Genomic DNA, 21,914 nt, shown 5'->3' on the forward strand with positions numbered 1-21,914 from the left:
CTTTATTCTGTACATAACATTATATGTGATACACTGTAGGTTTTCATCAGTTATATAAATATATTTGACTTACAAAGAGCAAGAGAGAGTTTCTCAAAGTTAGATTCTGGGTTCAAAAAGTGTTGTAGACCTGTTTTTATTGGGTCACCTATAGACAGCATAAAATACATACTGTATTTAAAATAGTGACAGGCTGCACTGAATGAGAGACAGAAAGTAACTCTGAGCGAAGTTAACCCTGTAATGACATTCAACACGAGGAACTGAAACTGTACGACACAGTTGTAAATGCAGCTGGTGTCGAAAATGTAACAGCCACCATGCTAAAAGTTAAAACTATTAACCAGCACAATATGGCCGCCAACAGCAGCCACCATGTGCACATTACAGATACTAACAAAGACTAATATTTGTATTTTACAAAATAAAATTACTTATTTATCAGACTCAGTCCAGAAGTATGCATGATGTGAAATGTGGACCATCACAGAGTGCTGCAGGAATAAGTCCTAAAACTAGCAATGAGTTAGCATGTTAGCACTTCTGGTTCCCTCGTCTTCAAGTCAATAGGCTTTTTTTGTTTGATGCCTGAAATAAAGTCTGTGGAAATCCCACTGGCTTTTGTAGAGGGAATGAGAGTAACGTAAACTTCCAGGCTGGCCTACAGCAATATGTCATCCCTGCAGCACTCTATTACAATACTTAGTATGAATTCTCATTTTGATTCGCACCAGTTAGTCCTGTTAAACTGACTGCATTACACTGTTAATACAAGCACAACACTTCCTGTTTCAAATTAAAAGTTCTTTAGCCTTTTGAAAGACAGCGCAAGATCGTTATGAGGCAGTAAGAAATCTAACACTAAACTATGCAAATCAGTACTGCTGTGCTGTAGTTTTACCATTAAAGTTAAAGTACATTTCAGATGGAGTTTAAATATATGTTTTTTGTGATCGGTTTATAAATGTAGATATTGTATTTTTAAGGTCTGGGTCCCAGAAGATTTTCCAAAGATGACCAAATTTCTCTTTTGTATCTCGAGCTGAAAAACTTGCCATAGACATTTATATACATGTGTATATACATATACATTTAAATAGCCATACTGCATTTTACCTCTACTTTGCCTTTTTATGCTCATTTCTTAATAACAACACTATAAACATGTACTTTACACCCAGTATTGTTGCAGCTAGAGATGGGTGACCTTGTTGTGTTTCATTTATTTATACCAGCAGCACCACAGTTTGACCAAGTCTGATTTTTGTAACTTTGAGTTTCTCAACAACCTTCATCCACAGTAAATGGCGGCTCCTGTTTATTTGATTTATTTTGGATCTTTTCCTTGTAAATTATGATTTTTGGATTTAGGTCTCACTGCTTCTTACCTCCTTATTGATGTTCCTATATGTGTAGTAACCACTGTAAAATGTTCTTCAAAATAAACGTAAAAGCGTCTGAACAGCATTGTCTTGTCTCTCTTCTCCCTCCCATATATGTCTCATCCTGTCTGATAGTTCAGTCGAACTCAGAGAGTTTTTCCCTGCTGAGTTGAGAGTGCTCTGTCTAGTCGTCTCGGTCTGATCCCTCTCCAGGGTTCATCCCTGCGGCTGATCTGATGCTGTTCTCCAGGAAACATTCGCTCTGAGCTGCAGGCTTCTCCCCAGTCACTTCTGGATCTCATCACATCAGTGGAGGGAGGAGTGTGCAGACTCTGCCACTGAAGTCCTCTGCAGAGAGGATGTAATATTTGGTTGTGACAGAACAGATAGGCCCTTGATGTTGTGCTGCAAGTCATTTTAGTTGATCGAGAAGGGAGTGAAGAAAGCATAGAGCTCAGATAACTGATAGTTGTTAGTGACACATGATCAAGCGTTTATCTATAAACATTGGCAAGCAGGCATGCACAAATCCAGTATGTTGTCACATGCACGGATGCATTCAAAAACACAACACACACACACACACACACACACACACACACACACACACACGCACGCACTTCTGTAGTGTAGTTTATGTAGTGTGACAGATTCAAACGAAAATATTCATCATGTGTTTTTAATAACTTTGGAAAAACAGAAACAAACATTTGATATAATAATGCCTTGACAGAGAACCAGCTGTTATAATTTGTGAGATTTTAAACACACTACAAAGAAGTTTTAATGGATTATGAATTTAATACTGACGTCTCTGGACTTACATAAGCAAACAAGGCCATCAGTGAGATGATTGATCTTTTCTATATAGTTATTCTTGATACGAGCCACTGTGTCATATTCTTGTTGAAATCAGATGAAATGATTTATGCATGCAGAGCAGAAGAGCCTGTGTAAGTTAGCCAGTTAAAATTGGCAGAAGGAAAGTTTTCTTTGGATAATTTTATATTTGATGTTATAATTTGTCAATTTGACAGTGGAAAATCACTTTTGTCCACAGAGGCCTCCAAATTCAACACAATATGCGTTGCATGTGAAAGTTCCTTGAACTGGAAAGGTATATGAAAAAGTAAATACTCTCTACTCACAGCACTGTACAGTGTGATGACGTGTCTTTTAGTTTGGCAGGTGTGTAGGAGGTGATTGAAGGGTCATAAATGATGTCACACATGGGGGGGCACGGGTTTGACTTAATGGACTGGTTGCACAGCAGACATTGTAACTTGTCACAGCAGGAAAAACACAGGTGGACTTAATATCAGTAATTACAACTCAGTTCCAGTAAGTGTCCCAGCAACAGTGACAGCGAGTCAGCATGCACAATAGGGAGACCTCCCCAACGTGGAATGCAGCAATCATTAATCCATCAGTGAGTTTACCTGTATGACATGTCAAAATGTCTGCTGTGCAACCAGTCCATTATAATTATGGACTGAAATGATGGACTGGAACAGGAGCGGGAAGATCTGATTGGCCATCCCATGTGCCTAGAGTTTGATTGGCTATTTGCCCAGTGAGAGGTTGTTTTTCAATGTGCCTTGTTTTCTTTTGTTTAATTCTTTGCAAAGTAAATTTAATTTTTTGATCATTTGACAACTCAGGGTTGCATAATGGGTTGTATTTCCCTTTAAATTCCTCACAAAACAAACACAAAACAAACACAACAAAATTATATACATCAAATGGGTAAATAAATGATAAAAAAGCAAACTATTTTTCGTTGTGCTGAGGATGAATTTACGAGTCTCAAAGCCTGAAGAAAGAGGTACAATGGAGATACAATTTACAACTTGGAGAACTTACAGAATTAAGTATGGAAGCTTTATAGTATATTGAAACAGTCTGACTCACTGGGTGCACACTGCCATCGGTTTTCAAAGTCCCCAGGAAACAAGAACAACCTCCTAGCTGTGACCAACATGCTGACAATGGCAAATAAGGGCCAAAACAAGTTCCCCCTCAACACTATTTTGCAGCATTACCCTCACTGCGTCTTGGGCTTAGTGCCACCCAAGACGTTTGTGATTGGTCTAAAGAAGTGCAAACAAGGCAGGGTATTTTTACCCCTATCGCAGAATGTGCATGTGAGGACCTTTCTCCAGCGCTGAGCACTGTGGAGAGACGTCTGGCTATGAGATACTAATATTTATATGTGTGAGATCATCCCCTCCAGGTACTTAACTCCTACTCATGCCGTCACCCCTATTTTGGGTGAAAACATCCATTCATCTTATTCTGATGGTCAATATAAATCCCAAGATTTTTGCCCGTCCAAACACGTAAAATAAGAAAAACGTTTTGCTGTTCAGGTATTAGGAGCGTAAATCCTATGGCCAGTCAGGTGAGCAATTATGCTGAATATTTATTAATATTTACAACCAACATCGTTACATACAAAAAAACAAAAACAAAAACATAGGTGTTGATGAATGTCTCTTCAGTCTGCCACCTTCAAAGTGGAAGAATAGCTGCACCAAATGGCCACAGGTGGTACATTCTGACATGTTAAACAACCTTATTAGGTAAACAGTCTGCCATGTGCAACTGACATGTTTTGATGTTTCTCAGGTTTACAGTGATTATATTGTAGCTGCTTCACTGTCATCAATATTTAGGTATATTCTAAAAAAGAAATGTTGAATTATGATAAACGATGAACCTGGATGAACCTGGATGAACCTGGACGAACCTGTCTGGTGCTCTCCCTTTGGGGCCAACACTGCACACCAAAAAAAAAAGAGAACATGACATTTCAACATGAGCATAAAAGTTCAAATTGATTTCTGTTGAATCAACAGAAAAAAGGTTACAAAAAGACATTGTAAATGGACAGTAATGAGGAAGCAGCAAGTGCATATAAAATCCACAATTTTATTCCCTTTGCACGCAAAATCTGGACTAACTTTGAGGTAAGATTGTGACATGAAGTGCATAGCAAAAAAAGAGGAATTGATATTTACTGTATTAGATGATTACAGGTTTTACCTTTTCAAGTAAATAACAGTATATTCATTTGTAGTCCATGCACATTGCAATTTAAAGTATTAGTAGCAACACAAAAATATTGAATGCATTGGATAAAACATTTCTATGGTGGCCTTTTGTCTTTGAATTAGATGAAGTTTTTGCTTCCTCTGGTGATGCTGACAGAGAGTGCTGCAGTTCCTCGAGGTAAAAAATATATTCTTTATTTAACAAAGGGAATACCAAAAGGAAACAGCATGCAAGTGCAGAGAGCTTTTAAAAGTTTGTTGCCTTTTGTCTTTACCTTTACCTTCTATTTGCAGAGGAAAATGATCTGTTAACTTGTGTAAAACAAAAAGACAGTGAACAAAACAATATGTTAACTAAAAAGCTATGTGGGATATCAAAAAGGATTTTGTTAACAATATTCTCTCTCTCTGTATGGTACTTGTGATTGACCGGTTTTTAGTAAGCTTCCTCAAAGCTTCAAAGTCTTTTCACATAAATCATGAATGATGGTTTGGCCACATGGGGAGTAGTCCTTACATGTATGCCAAGACTGCAAGAATCAGAAGTTCATATTTTGCTGTATGTTCCTGAAATTCAGTACAAAGACTTTCACCACGATATTGTTACCACACTTGAATTTTATTTTTATTTTACAGGCTAAATTCTGATCTATGCTTTTGACAGATTATCTCCACTAACTATTTTATTTTTGTTCCCACTGTGTGGCTGATTTATTCATTATATAATGTACATAAACATTTGATCTCGAATGATCTCTCTCTGTGCCTTATTTTTAGATATGTCTGGTGAAATGCTCACCACCCCAGAAGGAACCAACACAGCTCATGAGAAACATCAAAACAGGATTTCAGTGCTGTTACTGTCTGTCTCAGGTACTGTGAAATGTTTAAAATGAATGAAAGAACACACAGTAAAGGGGCAGCATGCATTATGATTTCTTTTTCACTTGCAGGTCCTTTACAGTCTGTTGAAAACGACTTCCTGATCTTCTGGAATGCTGCAATCAATAGCATCAAGATCTTTGCCAGAGATGAAGAGGCATGATTTAGAGTGGAGGACAACAAGTTCAACATGTGACACTCTATTTGTTGCACGTGGGACTCTGCGTCTGGACGGGTGCAGCTGTGGTTTGACGGACAACCTTTCGTGAAGAAGTTTGTCCGCTTTATCCGCTCTATTTGATGTACCATTTCTCATGTATATACGATATTAACGTGACAATATTAATGTTATTTATCTTCAGTCTCTACAGGAGCAGGATTCCTACGGTGGGAGGTTTGATGTGAGGCAGTCTTTCACTGGCATGATGTCTGATGTCCACATGTGGGACTACCTTCTTTCACCCTGTGAGATCCACGACTACATGGATGACCTAATATTCACTCCAGGAAATGTGCTCAGCTGAGGGCGCTTGATTTCCTGATTGCTGACAGAGTGCTGCAGATAAACAACTAACCTGTCACTAAACTAAAAGTAATTTTCTTGTAATTTTATGTCCATGATCACAGGATGTAATTTAATTGTGGTAATATTTTCTCTGAAATAATGTCTTGTAAATTCATAAAGTCATATTTCCTCTATCCCTCTCATCTCAGTTTCATGTATGAGCATCTTTCTAGCTCTAATCTAATAATAATCTTTGTAACATTAAAGGGTTGATGAAGTTATCATACACACTGTAAGAAACCTGTTTGTTTTGCATTAAAAAAAAATTGTTAGCTTCAGTTGTTTTTGAGAAACATGTTCAATAAACCTAGAATTTTAAATTGAATCAACAACTCTTCAGTCATACTGACAAACTTTACAAGAGAGTTTGCTCTGAAGTCTGCCAATATACTGATTATATTTCTTTAGAAACATAACTTAATTAGTGGACTGAACTCTGTACAGTACATTTAATCAACTCATCATTTCAAGTCAAAAGACTTCAAGTTAGACGAAAACATGTTTGAAGTTCTGCAGAGGTCTGACAATAAATGATAGACATTTTAGAAAGATGAATTAGCTTGAACAAATAAATCTTGTATTTTAACGTTATGCTAATGAGAGAAGATAAGTTGGTTCTACCAAATCCCTGTGTGATTTCTTGCAATGTAACAATAATCATGGTTAGCAATGTTGTTATTATTATTATCAAAAGATAATCAATAGATAAATTCATTTTCTATCAGTTTCAAATCAGAACAAGTCGCAAGTGCTTATCAGTTCTGGTATAAGATCTGACAATAAAAATGCAAAATAAATTGATTTAAATTGATTAAAACATAAATTAACTTAATTAAAATTATTAAAATGTATATATTTACATTAATTTAACTAAAGATTAGTTGATTCCATTAAATACCTGTATGATCTTTAACAGTGTAGGATATATTCAGTGAACCCTGACATCATTGTCAGGTGTGGTTACACATGAAAGACAGCATATTTATGACAACTTTCAAACAGAAATTTCACGCTAAAAGGAGAAACAAAATTGGATTTCCTGCTGCCTTATCTGAATAAACCTCAGTCCACTCACCCTGGTGCAAACAGGTTTTCCATGAATACACCTAGCAAATGCAAGTGTGAAGAAATAGACTACCGCCCAAGGAAAAATGCATCTGTCCCACTGCTGGCTTTGAGGTGACACAAAAGAAAACCAATGATATCTTCAAGTGAGTGGTGGCCCAAAGCAGTGGCTCCCAAACAGTGTGCCAAGGTACAGTGGTGCGCCATGAGGCATGTCCAGGTGTGACTTTGGATTTTGTGACAACTATACATGATTTTTGCAACATACGACTTTACAGAGTTCAAAATAAATGTTTAATTTACCCTATAATTATGTTGTACACTCTCACTCTCCAATACAGACACATTCTATACACTAAAAATAATCCTTTAAAGACTGTCCTTAAAAGCAAACCCCGGTTTTTGCCATTCATGCACTTGCTGAAGGAGGGAATCATTACTGTCTGTCTCTCCATCTTTTCAGTTCCATTATCTGATTGTCTGCGTTGCTGCATGTCTGGTTTAAACGGTCTGCCGTTGCTACTCTAAAGTTTCAAATTAATTAATGAATTACTTTGTTAATAGATATTTCATGAGTAAAATAGCTGTATTTGACATTAGTAGCATGTTGTTAGTAGTGGTATTACTGTGATAAGAATGATTGCTTGTGTTATAGAGGCTATTTTGCATGTGTGCTTTCAGCTTTTGGCTTGTCCTTTGATATTACTATAGCAACAGCAGTGCATGTAGAAGCAGCAGCCGGGAGCTCTTTCAAACTTTGCTCCTTTTCTCCTTTAATCTGTTACTGCTCTTTAGCTTTATTGTTAAAATATGTAGCACCTATGACAGAAAAGCACTTGTAGACATGGGAAAATGAAGAAGGGGGTTTCAGTTAAAGAGCAGCGGACCCTGAAACAATCAACAAATGCAGTCGGCATCTTTCGACCACCCAGCAAGATCAGCTGAACAGGAGAACAGGAGGTGAGTGGACATGAGACATGCTACAGCTGGGACATGAGGCTGCTAGAGGAAATTGCGAGTCAGAGAGGCCTTGTTTATACTGTCACCCGATTCCGTTCTGAATTTTATTAATTATCTGTTTATATGTTGTATTTTGTGTGTATTATACTACCGTGTGTTGTAATGATAATAAAATGTCCTTGAATCCTTAAATCCTTGAATCCTTGATGTGCCTTGGGCACAAAAAGCTTGAGGAACAATGATCTAGAGGTTACAGACGCAAGCTTGTGACCAGGAGGTTGCTGTGTCAAACCTGTGCAGAAAAAAATCTGGGTTGGAAAAGTGAAAAAACACCACTTGCCTTCCCTTATTACCATCACTGAGGTGCCCTTGAGCAAGTCATCGCCCCTGAACAAGGTGCTGGCTTAGAATTGGAGTTGGTCCCCGGGTGCTGGACAGTGGCTGCCTACTGCTCCTAAAAAAAAAGGATGGGTTAAATGCAGAGAATAAATTTAACTGTATACATATTAACAGATATACCTTCATTGTAACCCCAGCTCATCCAGTTGAGCTGCTCAGTGCAGTTTTTGCACTGGGTAGCCTCAGTGAAATTTCCCCAAATAACACACTTTAAAAAGTGACAGGTCCTGGAAAAGTATCATGTGATCTTAGCTGAATGAAGTCATAATGTAAATGATATCACATGATAACTGATAATGTTAGTTAGTGATCAACTTTTAATCTCTGTTTACAGATTAATACCGGGCATATGTATATATGCAGTAATGAAGACCAGTATTCAAATTCAGATTCAGTGAAAACAAGACAGGCATTTTGGACTCATTCATTTTCTGTAACCGCTTATTCCGTAAGGGTCGCGGGCTGCTGGAGCCTATCCCAGCTGACATTGGGCGAGAGGTGGGGTTCACCCTGGACAAGTCGCCAGTTCATCACAGGGCTGACACATAGACAGACAACCACTCACACTCACATTCACACCTATGGGCAATGTAGAGTCACCAATTAACGGATCGAATTTAGGACCTTCTTGCTGTGAGGGGGCAGTGCTAACCACTGCACCACCGTGCCGCCCCGTTTTGAGACTGTTTCCTATTTTTAATTTTAATATTTCAGATTTTCCTAATCAAAAACCTGGAGAGAGTGTTGAGAGCATGCATGTTTATTTGCAACACAGCCTTAACTCGCAGTGCAAATTATGTTAAGTCAGCAGAAAGCACTTGGTTTGGGACAACGCCTTTTTTACATTTCAGGAATCTGAGGGCATCAAAATGTAGAAGTAGAAAAAGGAAGGAAACACACTCGCAGAAATGGGGAAGCAGCGAGCCCACAAAACTTAGAATCCTATTCACTGCCACACACAAAATCCAGCCACAGATTTCAAGGTAAGATCTACAAATGCAGAATTGCAAAATATGAATTTTAAATGATCCTATTTAGGCAAGTTTTTTTTTTTCTTTTTAACCTGTACTGTTTATTGTAGCAGAGAAAGGAAAATGCATTCATTGTTTTTGGCACACTGAGTATTTGTAGCAGCTCAGAAGTACTGAGTTCACTGAGTGTTTTCTATGGTGTTATTTGTAGATGAAGGTTTTGCTGGTGGTGGTGGTGATGCTGACAACATGTGCCGCAGTTCCTCAAGGTAAAAATAAATCCTTATTTAACCAAAAAGAAATGTAAAGTTGCATGCAAGTGTAGACAGTTTGTAGGAATCTGTTTCTATTTACCTTTGACTTTACTATTCCTACACACCTTTCGGGCAATACTCTAAAAAAAACTACAATATTTTATGATTTAAGAAACACTTTTTAGTTTCAAATAGTTTTGAAATACATTAATATCACACTTTTGAATTGGTCAGTAACTCAAATACATTAAATTATCATTGTCATCTGTAAACATATGTCTGTTATAAATCTTATATATCTTAATAACATTTCTTTCTGATCCAGTTTTTCAGACTTTTTTTGTCGAAATTTAAACCATCATGTTTGTAATGCAAATTTTAAAGAAATTAAGTGAGGAAAAAGGAATAACAAAACAAACAACAGAAAAGCAAACAGAAGAGCATATTGTTTTAATTTCAAACTTGGTTGTCTTTATGGTTTCATAACAGATTGTCATTGTTTCACTCTGGATATTTGCACAACTTGACAAAGCCAAAACACTGTTCGTTCTATTTTCAGTCAGGAACTGACTGGCCTTCATATGAACTTTTGCGAAACAAACAGCAAGTTGACAAAACAATAAACAAACCAAAAAAGCTAAGTGGAGTACAGCATCAACAAGGCTTTTATTAACCAAGAACGGTGCCTCTCTTTGTGTGAGATTTGTAGCTGACATCTTAGTGAGTATTTCCTTCCTCAAAGCTTTGAGGTGAAGTTTTCTTATAAATCTTGAGCAGATGGAGATGGAGTGGGCACATGGGGAACAATGCTTACACATTATGTGTGCCAACAAAACTCAAGAGTCCGTAGTTTATATGGCACTGTATGTTCCTTTCACCTGAAACAAACAGGAAACTCATCATGTGTCACAGTGATCACACTTAACGTATAATTTAAAAAATAATAATAATAATGATACTTCTTTTTTTCAGATCTGTCAGGTAAAATGTTCACTTTCCCACAAGAAACCAACACTGCTCGTGTGAAACTGATTCCAGCAGGGCAGGATTTTAGCGCTGTGACTGTCTGCCACAGGTAGAGTTGAATGCACGAAGCAATCCGCTGTATCTACTGCAAAAACTATCAGGCATGATAATGTTTTTTTAAATCCCTACAGGTCTTTTACAGACCTCAAACGGGACCACATCCTTTTCTCTTTGGCCACCGCCTCTAATTCCAACGGCTACCTGATTTTCTGGGATGAAACAAATAAGGAGTTGGAGCCCCATATCAGGGATAAAAAGACAGAATATCGAACACAGGACTACAAACCGAACATGTGGCACTCTATTTGCACCACATGGGATTCTGCGTCTGGGCTGGTGCAGTTGTGGTATGATGGACAACCTTCGATTAGGAAATTTGTCAGCACTGGATCGAACATCAGAGGGTCCCCTATTATAATTTTCGTAGGACAGGTACAGTTGAATAAATAAGTAAATAGTCTTTAACAAATGCTGTATATACTGAGGTTTTAATCGTGTGTCTCTAATTTAAAGGTTTCACTATAAATATTGTTTAATTTAACCTTTATTTACTTAAATCACCGCAATCTCTACAGGAGCAGGATGCCCACGGTGGCGGGTTTGACCTGAAGCAGTCTTTTGTTGGCATGATGAGTGACATCTACATGTGGGACTACGTCCTGTCACCCTGTGAGATCCACAACTACATGGATGATATGAGCTTCACTCCTGGGAATGTGCTCAACTGGAGGGCACTGGAGTTCGAGATTGTAGACAGAGTACTGATAGAAGACAAACAAATGACCTGTCACTAAACTTTTCAAACGATACTATCAATGTCTTGCAAAGTCAAAAATTATGTTTTTTGTAATTCCATGTCCAATATAAAGGATATCATTTAATCACATCAACATTTTATCTTAAATCATTTCTTGTAAATTTAGTAAAGTGGTGTTTTATTCATTCCTATCCTCTCTGAGCATCTTTTCACTGTAGCTCTATTCTAATGATGATTTTTTTGTGAAATTAAAAGACTGAAAAAATATTTTTTGCTTACCACTGGTGGATAAAGTTCTCACTTCATAGGGTGTGCCCTGACATGACTGTCAGTTGTGATAACACATAAACACAGCGTACCCATGACAACTTTCAAACAGCAATTGCACCCTAAAATGAGAACCAAAATTGCACCAACCAAGCTAAAATATAAAAAAAGAAGAAAAAGAAGACCCATTATATCTTAAAGTGAGCTTCAAATTGAGTTAGCTTTATTTATATAGCTTTATATAAGATAAATGTGCTTCAACACAAAAGCAAGAATGGCAAAAGGTAAGGAAAAAAATACATGGCATTAGGGGCCAGAAAAAGTTTATCTGTTCGAGACGTAAATGAAGAAAGCATGAACATGTCTGGTAACTAATCGGTGTGTGTGATAGTCTGTGTGTGCCGATTAATAGCTGTGTATACAAGGTTGACACACATGGTTGTTTAGCTATTTAAGAAAATACTGTACCCTACATCCTGTATATATATATATATATATATATATATATATATATATATATATATATATATATATATATATATATATATAATATATAAATTCCAATTTAAAAAAGAAATGTAATTTTGAGAATGCTTTGACTTTATTTCAGTGACTCAAATTTTCTGAACAAAAGTGAAAAAAAAAAAAGTCACTGTATGCCTGTTTCACTTCCTCTTTATAAAGTACCTCCTAATAATGTGCGTTTGTTATGCAGAATAATGACTATTTCAACATGAGGGACACCTTTCATTGTTGATTGTGGTGATTCAGCAGAAAGCACTGTGTGTGGGATAACACCTTTTTACCTTACAGGAATCTGAAGGGGAAAAAAAATGTAGAGGTAGATAAAGGGAGGAAATACACAGACAAAAACAGGGAGTGACTGTACAAAAGGCATTAATCCTTTTCACTGCTGACTTCCAAGGTATGATCAGTACACATGCATGAGGAACTGCAAAACGTAGGAATTAAATGTGATGGTTTAACTGTATTAAATGTAAACCACTGGTACTGTTTATTTGTTAAATAACAATAAGTAATATTTGGCACAAAGAGTATTAGCCTTTGAAAAGTATTGGATTCATTTGATCAAAAACAAAAGGAGAGTTTTCCATGGTGATGCTGACAGTATGTGCTGCAAGTCCTCATTGTACAAAAAAACTTATTTAACAGAAGGAATAGTGCTGTGAAGGAAAGGTAGGAGCTTGTAGGAGTCTGTTTAACTAAATTTACCTTTACCACACACCTATCAAGCAATACATTTTTACACAGAGGAAAAATATTTTGTTTTCCTAATTTATTATGATGAGATCAATCATGAGGTTTGACTTTTGAATAAGGTAAAATATATCAGATATCTTTATCTAAATTGCTGATATTGTCTATATTCTAGTTTTCCATGTCCACGTACTTTTTTTGGTAAAATTTTAAGTTAATACATTTCCTGTACAAAATTACAAGGAATGTAAGTCCTACTCCAGTCAGGAACTACTTACTTTACTTGTAAAGGGAAATTACCTACAAGTGCAGAACAGATATTTGAGAAAACAATAAAAAAAAACAGTATGAAAAAGGTTTTTACTGAGCAGAAACAGAGTATTTATTTGTATAAGATTTGTAGTTGACATTTCAGCAAGTATTTCCTTCCTCAAAGCTTTGAAGTTTTCTCATAAATCTTGAATGATGGAGTGGCCACATGAGGAGCGATGCTTATACATTATGATCCAACAAAATTCAGGAGTCAGTGGTTCATATGGTACTGTATGTTCCTCAATTCCTGCATGACTTTCACCGTAAATATGTAAATATACACATAAATATGTGTATGATTGATTATTTCATCAGGTGCTAAAGAATGAATGAACACCTTTTTTGCCCTCTCTCTTCTCTCATCTGTCACGTAAACTGTACCATGTAAGATAATGTCTAATGATTATTTATATAATGTAAGTTATTCTGGTCACTGTGATCATTTTTCCTGCTCATACCATGAAATGATCTCTTTCGGACATGGCTTTGCTGCAGAAGAAAGTGGGACAAACTCCACAGTCTTCCTTCTGTGTAATAATTAATTCCAAAGCTCAGTTTGAGCTACAACAGCGCTTCAGTAACCTACGCAAATGAGGTGGGCTTTGGCACCATCTTTTTTAATAAAGTTGATCTATGAAAGTGTCACTTTTCAGCCAGTGGGAGAAAGGATTATGGTGAGCGATTACAACATACGTAGAAGTTAAATATGTGTTAACTCAAATGCACAACATACAGTAAAAATAGAATAAATGTTACGTTAACTGTGTCATTGAACACGGAAATGTTCAGGCACAGAGAGGCAGTCAACAATGAATCAACATGAAAAAAAAATGCTGGGTTGTGAGGGCAAGGAACAAAAGCTAAATGAACATGCATATATAATGGAGAGCTAAGGAGGAAACTGAGAGCAGGTGTGCATGTGGGTGGATGTAAAGGTCAGGTGATGTGGACGGGTAGGGACACGACTGAGACAATTTCTGCTATGACAGGTGGTAGACTGGCAGTCTGGCAACAGTGCCAAGAAACTGAGAAAATCTTAGCTTATTACAAGGAAAGTTTCCTTTTTAGCTAACTTGTGTCTTTGGCAGTAATGTAGCTTTATAATAGAAACGTAACGTTCTATTAACGTTCTACTAACGTTCTACATCTTAGATTGGCATAATACCTGGGAGTTTCATTAGCACAATGTCACAACTTTAAACAAGAAAATTAAAGAGGATCTTATTATTTGGTCAACATCCCTGCTGAATTTTTAGTGCAAGAACAGAGACTATCGAAATATATGAATGGGACAAGCAAAGTCCATGTTTTATTTGGAATGGAAAATAAGGATTAAATATATATTACATTAATCATTAGCAAGGAGGGAGGTGGCATGTCTGTCCCTAATCTTAAGGATTATTACCATTCTGCCAAATTGAAAATTGTAGTTCTCTGGTGTGACAGTCAATATGGGGCAAAATGGAAGGAGATGAACAGAATATGCAAGGATGTCTCAAAACAAGCAATGACTAGGAGTCATAAATTAGTGATAACTTATCAGGATCACTTGACCTCCTTCATCTCATTTACAGTACGCACATGGTTTGATGTTATAAAGGACTTGCATTTGTGTAAAAAGTTGAAAAAAATATAGGTTACATATGACGCAGAACTGACGCAGGCGCAGGATTCTAGATTAAAGTACTGGACAAACTGCGATATCGCTGGTTACTGTAATATAATGTAGAAGAATGTCTTACAAAACTTTCAGATGAAGTGTGATGACTTTTATGACTTTTATGTATGACTTTTTCAGATATTTATAGTTGCATCGAAATTTCTCAAAAGAAATTGGGAAAAATTAGGCAATTACAGATCAATCAAATAATACCACTAACACACATTTCCAGGTCAGGTATGTTGGAAACTTGATATTCTTGAAGGCAAAAATGGTTTAATTGAAGTTTCTGTTGTACTTTTTAAGTTTCTACAGATTCTTGTGCTCTGAAGCCATTTCACTGACTGCGGCCTTTTTAACCTGTAAAGTTACATTAAGCTATTTTTCAGGTCCAGAACTTCAAAAACACACATTTCCAAGTCAGACGAGTTGGGAACTTGACATTGATGATGGCAAACATGGTTTTATTGAAGCTTGTGTTATATTTTTTAAGTTTCAACAGATATTTTCATTCTGACCTTGTTTCACTGAAACCGACCTTCTTAAAGTAGCATTCGCTGGACTTGCTGGTATCTCAGTACAGATGAAAGAACGCCACCTTCAGCTTAACTTCTCCAAGACTGAGCCCCTTGTCATTCCAGTCAGTCCCTACAGCTAGAGATCAGTATCCAGCGTGAATCAACCCAGCTCAAGCCTGCAAAGTCTGCTTCGAACTTCACTGTCATAATTGATGACCTTCAAGGTCCACATGGCCCCGATTGCTCAGTCATGTCGATTTTCTCTGTACAGTATCAGAAAGATCAGACCCTACCTGTCTGAACATGCAGCACAACTCCTGGCACAGGCTCTGGTGATATCATACATTGACCACTGCGACTCCTTGCTGGCAGGCCTTCCCACATTCACATTCAAACCTCTGCAGATGATCCAGAAGGCAGCAGCACGTGTGGTTTTCAACCAGCTCAAAAACATTACATCACCCTGCTGTTCAGATCTCTCCATTGGCTTCCAGTTGTTGCCAGCATCAAATTCAAAACCCTGACACTCGTCAACAGCAACCAGAACAGCTCCACCTGCTTGGACCACCATGACAGGGCCTTAAGTTGCTAACTAGACTCTTCAACTTTGTAGTGGAATGAGTTACCAAACTCTTTTTGATCTGTCTTTTCTTGGGTCTCTTCTTAAAGACAGCTCTTTTGTGCATGTCTCTGCACTTGACAGACTGTGAAAAATATATGAAATACAATATATCTATATATAATATAGAAAATATATATTAAAAACAATCTGATGCATCCTCTGCACTGTATTGCCTCTTACACTGCCTGTATGTCTTAACAGGCTCAAACTTTGCTTTGTGGCACTTAATCATGTTCTCTCCTGACTAGATCTTTGCTTGTGTTGTATCAGCTCTCAGATGTCCAACACTTTGAAAAGCATCTGCTAAATAAAATCTTAAATTGAAATGGTAAATTCTACATTCATAGACTGTTCAAAATATGCAGGGTAGAGGACAAGAGGAAGAACTAACACTATACAAACTGTATCTGGGAGACACAGCAGAAAGAATAAAATAACAAGTCAACAACAGGAAAACCTGTGTGATACAATTTCTATGGCTTCTTGTTCTATGCATTGGTGTAAATTCTGTTGGAAGACTCTTGCTCATGTTTTATCACTAATAAAATAACAACATGTCTAATATCAGTAGACCCTACATGTTGGAGAAAAGGAGGGGATGAGGTCAACTACCACCACAACTATTTAGGGAAAGTATCAGTAGAATCATGCAGCATGCATACAGTTGCAGATCCCACTGATGTGTGTGTCACTTTATTTGGGTGATTTGCCAGAGGGAATAACAGGAAATTACAGATATCTTCTGAAAATATTGACTGTAGCAGCAAAAAAAGCAATCACTTGTGAATGGTTACAGGCTGACCCACCTACAGTAGATAACTGGTTTGAAATCATCAGCGATTTATGAGATGGACAGACTGACTCTCTTACTGAGACTGAGAAATGACTTATACATGGCAAGACTGACAAAATGGATCATATTTTTGTTGGAATAAGGGACATGGTTGGTGACTTGCCGTGCTCATCCTCACTGCTTAAAATGCCATGTGCCTTCCACCTGCCTGTATGCTCTGTGAATCATAAGGACTTGTATACAAATTATAGATTCAGATTTAGATCTGGATGTTATGGTTGTCACACTGCATGGCAACAATGTTGTTGTCCTTTGCTGCTGTTTTTCCTCAAAAAAAGATCTGATCAAACCTAAATATTAGAGAAGTGAACAACATGCAGTTGACTGAGAGATTAGTCAGCAATTTGTGTGTGCAATTAATTATAGTCACTAACATTATTTCTTAAAGAGCCACTGCACATTTAAACTTATTTTTTGAAGTGATCTAAACTAAATTAGATCAACTAAAGTAAATGAATAGCTGTGATGAAACACATTAATGCTGGTGTTAATATTGACTTTTTCTTTTATACAAAATTGATAAAAACCTGAATTTTATGGATTGAAAAGGCTCACCATGTCTTTTAAACATAGTATAATAAATCATGGTCGTAGCATCTGTGATGTCACAAATAGGTTTCCGAGGAGCCATTTGAGCTGTCATCATCTTGGCGGTTCCTGACTCGGTTAACTCCTGGCTAATCCAAAACTGGGAAAAAGTAGACCGTGAGTGGAGGTGAGGCAGCCAAAGGATGCAGTTACTAAATGTCTAGCTATCTGTGACGATATACACCTGTCAGTCAAAGCAGGCCTGCTCTTAATTATGCAAAACTTTAAGCTTTGATATAATTTAAAAAGATAAGTCAAATAGAATTTCATTTTCAAAATTTGTTAGAGAGACCCCGACTGTAAACATGTTTATTTCTGCTGTAAAGTTGGCCATTTAAATATGGGGGTCTGAGAACTGACACACTTTTGGAACTAGCCTCATGTGAATATTAGAGGAACTGCAGTTTTTGGCATTTCCACATTAGCTTCATATTTCAGCCCCAGAGGTTACCACTTGGTTAAAATCATCCTGAATCTTGCAAGGCCTGACATCTCATTTCCTGTATGGTCACGCCTCACTTGCCATATGTACTATAACAATAACTATAAATATCTAATTTTTAAAATTGTTCTAACGCAAGTGAATCGACAGCAACTTTACAGTTGTAGTGTGGACCCCCCCACCCCTTAACAACTTTTAAAGTGATATATTTATACTTCCAGTTACAGTTATCGTTCTTGGTGTGAACGGCCCATGAAACAAAAAGGTGATGATGGTGATGTTCTGTGACGTGTTAAGCATAAAAACTTCACAGGATGATATAATTAGGGCTTTCGATCTGTCAGGTTGTCTTCAGTGTCATCTGCCCTCTACTGGACAAAACAGATAAAACGCAGCTTTAAGTGAGTTTGGATATTTCTATTAATTGCACTCATCTTGGCACTGTTGTGATTGTTTTTAAACACCATATTAAACCTTCTCTTCAGTCAGTGGGACAGCACTACCTTGCCTATATGTGAATGGAACTTTACTTAGATTATTGGCAGAGGGCTGAAGTTTTCTCCATGTTTCATCACTCCTCCCAGTTCTTTGATAATAAATCACACGCTCCCACATGGACTCGATTGTTCATGCGAGTCATTCTGTGCTGACAGATGCTGCCAGTCTCTCAATTAGTAAAACTACTCCTCTCTCCCACAGATCCACACTTCATAATGAGAAGGGCTACACCGGCCTCTAAGCCTGGTGATTAGAAAGTCATGTTTGTTCGTTCACGAACACATAAATTACCTTTGTCTCGGAAGAAACTCCAACAGTTCAAACTTATTGTATTTTTTGGTAGGATGAAACTCATGAGAAGCCACCAGGCCTTTGTGTATATCTCTACATCCTTAGTAAAAATCAAGTGGAACAATAAACACTCATGTTGCTCATCTCTGGAGGACTTGTCACATCAGCTCAAACTACATGGCACCGGTGATTCTGCAGGCTACTTGCAAACCTGCAGGGATTGCCACAATAAATTAGGCAACACAATAGCAGCTGTAGCAGCAACACCTCTCTTTTGATTTTCCTATTGAATCAATTAAGCATTATGTGCGTGAGATCTCACAGCAGCCTCTTGTGTTAGAGCGAGCAGGTTCCTGATGTAATGCAGAGCAACATGAGTTTGCAGTTAGCTTCTGGTTATATTCTCTTCAGCTTAACTGTTGAAATTCAATTTGCTTTGTCAGTGGTTATCAGTTAAAGCACAAAAATTAATTACCTTTAACTTATGCACATTAAGGTAATTCTGTGAAATTGTAGCCATCTTGATTCACAATGACACATGCAGTATCAGTTTTTTCAGGAATAATCAGGAATAAGTAGTTTTGAAGGTTTTACTTGAAATATTTGGTTTTGTGTGTAAATGTCATCATTTTATCCTATTAGAAATTTGTGTATAATTTTGTCATCAGCAGCGTATGAAATCTTGAGTTATGGCAAAAAAAAAATTGTTTTGACCTTGACCTTTGACCCCTAAATTTTGATCCATTTATCCTTGAGTCCAAGTGGACCTTCGTACAAAGTCTGAAGAAATTCGCTCAAGACCTTTCTGAAATATCATGTTCTCGAGAAATGGGACTGTCATGATGTCACGGCGACCTCTACTTTGACCTTTGACCACCAAAATCTAATCAGTTCATCCTTGAATTGGACTTTTGTGCCAAACTCAAAGAAGAAGTTCCCTCCTTGTGATACTCAGATCGTTTTCACGAGAATGAGACAGGCTAGACGTTGACATTTGACCTTTGACCACCAAAATCTAATCAGCTTACCTTTGGAAGTTTTACTAAGTTTGAAGAAATCCCCTGGGGGCGTTTTTGAGTTCACAAGAACAGGACAGATGGACAACCTGAGAACAAAATCCCTCCAGCCACAGCTGTCACTAGTGTGGTGGCATAATAAAAGCACATGGCAGCGTCTCTGCAGATACAGCCACCGTTATTTTTTTATTTCGGAAAATGCTGCAGATTGTACCTTTAATATCCAATAGAAATAAGTATCAGCTGATAGATTTATTTTCAACCCCCCACCACGCACTGTTATTGATTTTATTGACATTTTGGACAGTGCATTGTTGTTGGATAAACTCTATTAGAATCATGGCTCTTAAAGTAAAGGGTGCTCGGTCATATTCTGGTAGCACGGGTCTCTCGGGGCTCGGAGTAAAAACGTTAACAAGGCACCTTTACAGCACATTGTTAGGCTGAAGGACACTTGGGATGACCAGGGGGCAGTCTCAGAAAAGTGATTTCCTAGCTGTTTCCAGATCACAAATTGTAGCAGCATCATGTTTCACAAATGATTGCTGTTCTCACATTGCAGACAAATTTGCATGCCCTACAGGGCTCTCATGGGTCAGAAGTACAGCCTTAGTTTTGATCAGTGAAACGTGCCAAAATGAGTGAAGAGGAAATTATTTTGTGTCGCAGTATTGGTGAAACAGATCCCAGAGGCACTCTTTGCCCTCTCAAGTGCACCTCTGGTGTGACTTGAAACTTGTGAAACACTTTGAAGTCAATGTTGTTATATCATTAATTAAGATTCAACTGTTCTGCTAGTAGTTGTTTTAGTTATATTTGTATTTTTTTTTAATAAATAAGAGAAAAAAAACTTTCACAAACCAGGGCTTGTTCAGTAAACATGACTAATACAGAAAAATGCAATAATTTTACCCAAATGACAATCTAAAAATACTTAGATGAACCTATAGAAATGTATATTCATGTCTTCTTACCTAAGGCATGATTTTATAATTACTGATTTATAATATACTGCGGATTTCTCTTGACATTATTTACCAGCCAAGTGTAGCTTTCATAGACAAATTCTGAGTGAATTCTTCATGAGATTTGATCCACATATATCATGACCCACATACCTGTTTATTTATGGTGTTGTAATCAGTAACCAGCCACATCTCTTGTTCTCAGTGATATGTGATATGTGATATGTGATAATGATATGCTCTTGTCCAAAGCCTTTGACACAGTTGACCATTCAGTTTTAGTAGATAAACTAACCTCTGCTGGCTTAGATCAGAACATCTGCCACCGGTTTACAAGCTATCTTGCAGGTAGAACCTGGTACATTGTTGTCGACTCTACTCACTCCACCATCCAAGTTCACAAAGGTTTACCACAGGATTACATTTTAGGCCCCTTACTTATTAACAACTTTGCCTCTTTTGATCATGGCTGTAAGGTGCATTTTTATGCTGACGACACTGTGCTTTATTCATCTGTTTCCACATTGAGGAGAGCCTTATCTATTGTGCAGACTGCTTTTGAGAAACTGATTTCAATATTTGCACTTTGGCTCTGAAACTTAAAGAGTGTCCCCCTATAAGTGCCTTGCGATGTTACTTGGTGATGAGCTCTCCTCTAAACCTCGTGTTGATGAGCTGGCTAAAGGGTTAATGATGAAACGTGGATTCTTTTTTGAAACAGATCAATAAATCTTCTGCTGAAACTAGAAAATGGTTAGTACAATCTACTTTACTGCCTGTAGTTGACTATGGTGACATAACTTATATGAATACTGCCTCTACCACCTTAAAACAGCTTGTCACTGTTAATCATTTATTTCAGAATGCATCATTGTAATCTTTACCAGGCAGTGGGTTGGCCATCCCTGGCTGCTAGGAAAAAGCACTTTTAGCTTGTATATGCTTATAAAGCTATCATGTTAAAGCTGCCTAGTTACCTGACATCCCTCATTGCATGGTGCCCTCTATGACTGGTTAGTCCTAGAGGTGCAACAGGTCAAAACTGAACTGGGAAAAACTGCTTTTAGCTACTGTGTGCCTGGAGCCTGGAATAAGCTCCAGGAGACCACTAAGTTTATATGGCCTAGTCTACTTGAGCACATCCAAAGATTTGTTATGTGAGTTTGACATTGAAGGTTGTGAATGTTATGTAAATATATATATATATATATAAATATATATATACATAGATAGATAGATAGATAGATAGATAGATAGATAGATAGATAGATATGTATATATTTATGTGTGTGTGTGTGTCTGTATGTATGTATGTTTTAACATGTCTTCAACTGGAATTATTGACCAATA

General features: G+C 37.3%; 1 protein-coding gene and 1 pseudogene across 1 annotated transcript; both read left to right on the forward strand.

Moving 5' to 3' along the window:
• The first annotated feature begins 4,558 nt into the window (after positions 1-4,558).
• Positions 4,559-6,187, forward strand: LOC146321658 (C-reactive protein-like; annotated as a pseudogene).
• Positions 6,188-9,186: 2,999 nt separating this feature from the next.
• On the forward strand, positions 9,187-11,499 carry LOC146321659 (serum amyloid P-component-like). The gene is made up of 5 exons (XM_084726916.1): positions 9,187-9,289; positions 9,489-9,546; positions 10,504-10,606; positions 10,689-10,989; positions 11,133-11,499. The coding sequence occupies exons 2-5, from the start codon at positions 9,489-9,491 to the stop codon at positions 11,349-11,351; spliced, it is 681 nt and encodes a 226-aa protein (XP_084583042.1). The 5' UTR covers positions 9,187-9,289; the 3' UTR covers positions 11,352-11,499.
• The last annotated feature ends 10,415 nt before the right edge of the window (positions 11,500-21,914 follow it).

Source organism: Lutjanus erythropterus, chromosome 9, assembly GCF_056507025.1.
Source record: "Lutjanus erythropterus isolate fLutEry1 chromosome 9, fLutEry1.hap2, whole genome shotgun sequence".
Taxonomy (NCBI): Eukaryota; Metazoa; Chordata; class Actinopteri; order Lutjaniformes; family Lutjanidae; genus Lutjanus; species Lutjanus erythropterus.